At 55.6% G+C, this 1,598-nt stretch overlaps 2 protein-coding genes across 2 annotated transcripts in view; one reads left to right on the top strand and one right to left on the bottom strand.

Annotated features, from left to right (window-relative positions):
* The first annotated feature begins 43 nt into the window (after positions 1 to 43).
* On the top strand, positions 44 to 1,343 carry snx20 (sorting nexin 20). Its single transcript, XM_034878451.1, has one exon. The coding sequence runs from the start codon at positions 54 to 56 to the stop codon at positions 744 to 746; it is 693 nt and encodes a 230-aa protein (XP_034734342.1). The 5' UTR covers positions 44 to 53; the 3' UTR covers positions 747 to 1,343.
* Positions 430 to 1,598, bottom strand: part of LOC117948700 (glucose-6-phosphate isomerase-like) — a 5,446-nt gene continuing 4,277 nt past the window's right edge. The window contains exon 7 of the mRNA XM_034878453.1: positions 430 to 443. The gene's annotated coding sequence lies outside the window, so the exon portion shown is untranslated. The remainder of the gene's footprint in view (positions 444 to 1,598) is intronic.

The raw sequence follows: 1,598 nt of genomic DNA, 5'->3' as shown, positions 1-1,598 counted from the left end.
TGTAATGTTACCTGTGTGTCTCCAGGTGTGTCTCCAGGTGTGTGAGGCCTGTAATGTTACCTGTGTGTCTCCAGGTGTATGAGGTCGTGGTGATGCGCTCCGGCAGCTTTGACTCCCACCGCGTGTCGGTGGAGCGCCGCTACAGCGACTTCTCCCTCCTCCACCACGACCTGCTGGCGGAGTTCGGCGGCGAGTTGGAGGACGTCGTTCTCCCGCCAAAACTCCTGAGTGGGAACTTCAGCGCTGATGTCATCTCTAAGCGCCGCCTCGCCCTGCAGGACTACCTGGCGAGACTCTACGCCACCCGCTGCGCCCGCCACGCCGCCCGCTTCGCCCGCTTCTTCACCGATCCGGAGCAGAAACGGGCGCACGATCTCCTGCGGGGGGGGCGTTTCACGCTCGCCGCGCAGCAACTGCAGAGCGTCTTGGAGCTGGAGGAGAAGCTGTTGCCGTGGCAACACCCGGCCCTGAGCGTGCCCACGCTGGCCGCCCTCGCCGTGTGTCACCGAGACCTGGAGGAGGCGGAGCCGGCCTTCGCGGCGGCGCAGAGGGCGCTGCCGGCGGCCCGGCGCTACGGGCTGAAGAAGTACCGCGCGGCGCTGCTGGAGCTGCTGGTGGACCTGGGGTACCAGCTGGGACGCCCCACCGCCACGCTGCAGCACGAGCTCACCGGCCTGAGGGACGCCGAGAGGGGCGAGGCCACCGCGCGCTCGCTGAAGGAGATAGTGGTCCAGAACTTCACCTGAGTGAAGAGGTAGAGGACCGCAGGGCGCTGGGACTCAAGGTCTTGGACTCGAGTCTGGACTTGGACTTGAGTCCGGACTTGAGACCCCTTTTCCTACATCTGGAGTGAAGTATTTTGTCATTTAGTTGCTCAAATAGAACTAAGAACTAAAAGTACTAAAAGTACTAAAAGTACTAAAAGTACTAAAAGTACTAGTACCTACTGTAGTAGTATCAGTTCTACCTTGCTGTCCTGGTTTTGGACTTGTTCTGGACTTGACTAGTCCTGATCTTGGACTTGTTCTGGACTTGACTAGTCCTGGTTTTGGACTTGTTCTGGACTTGACTAGTCCTGATCTTGGACTTGTTCTGGACTTGACTAGTCCTGACCTTGGACTTGTTTTGGACTTGACCAGTCCTGATCTTGGACTTGCTTTGGACTTGACTAGTCCTGGTCTTGGACTCGCCTTGGACTCGACTAGTCCTGGTCTTGGACTCGCCCTCCTACACCTGCGATAGCTGCAGCTGATTGGACGAAGGCGTCACGTGGGTCTGTCTGCTCCAGGAAGTGGAAACAGACCATAATGGCGGCTCGTTCACGATCTCTTATTCTATGAAAACATTTGAAGAAAAAGTTCATAAATCAATCTTCAGTCCCCGAGTCCCATAATGCATTGCACGGCTGCTCTTATAAAAATGATATATATGTAACACGTTGTCTGTTTCCTGTCCTTCTTCCTCCAGAACACAGTGAGGAGAATAAGTATTTAACACCCTGCTAAACCATAGAGGGTCTGATGTCCACTGTGAGAGACATGTCCACTGGGAGAGACATGTCCACTGGGAGAGACATGTCCACTGTGAGAGACATAATC

This window comes from Etheostoma cragini, chromosome 8 (assembly GCF_013103735.1).
Source record: "Etheostoma cragini isolate CJK2018 chromosome 8, CSU_Ecrag_1.0, whole genome shotgun sequence".
Classification (NCBI taxonomy): Eukaryota; Metazoa; Chordata; class Actinopteri; order Perciformes; family Percidae; genus Etheostoma; species Etheostoma cragini.
Note: the sequence above shows the minus strand (reverse complement) of the source record. Positions and strands in the feature narration are given on the sequence as shown.

Bases quoted from the DNA above. Each gene is read 5' to 3' on its own strand.
- snx20 (XM_034878451.1), top strand. From the start codon at position 54: ATGTTACCTGTGTGTCTCCAGGTGTATGAGGTCGTGGTGATGCGCTCC.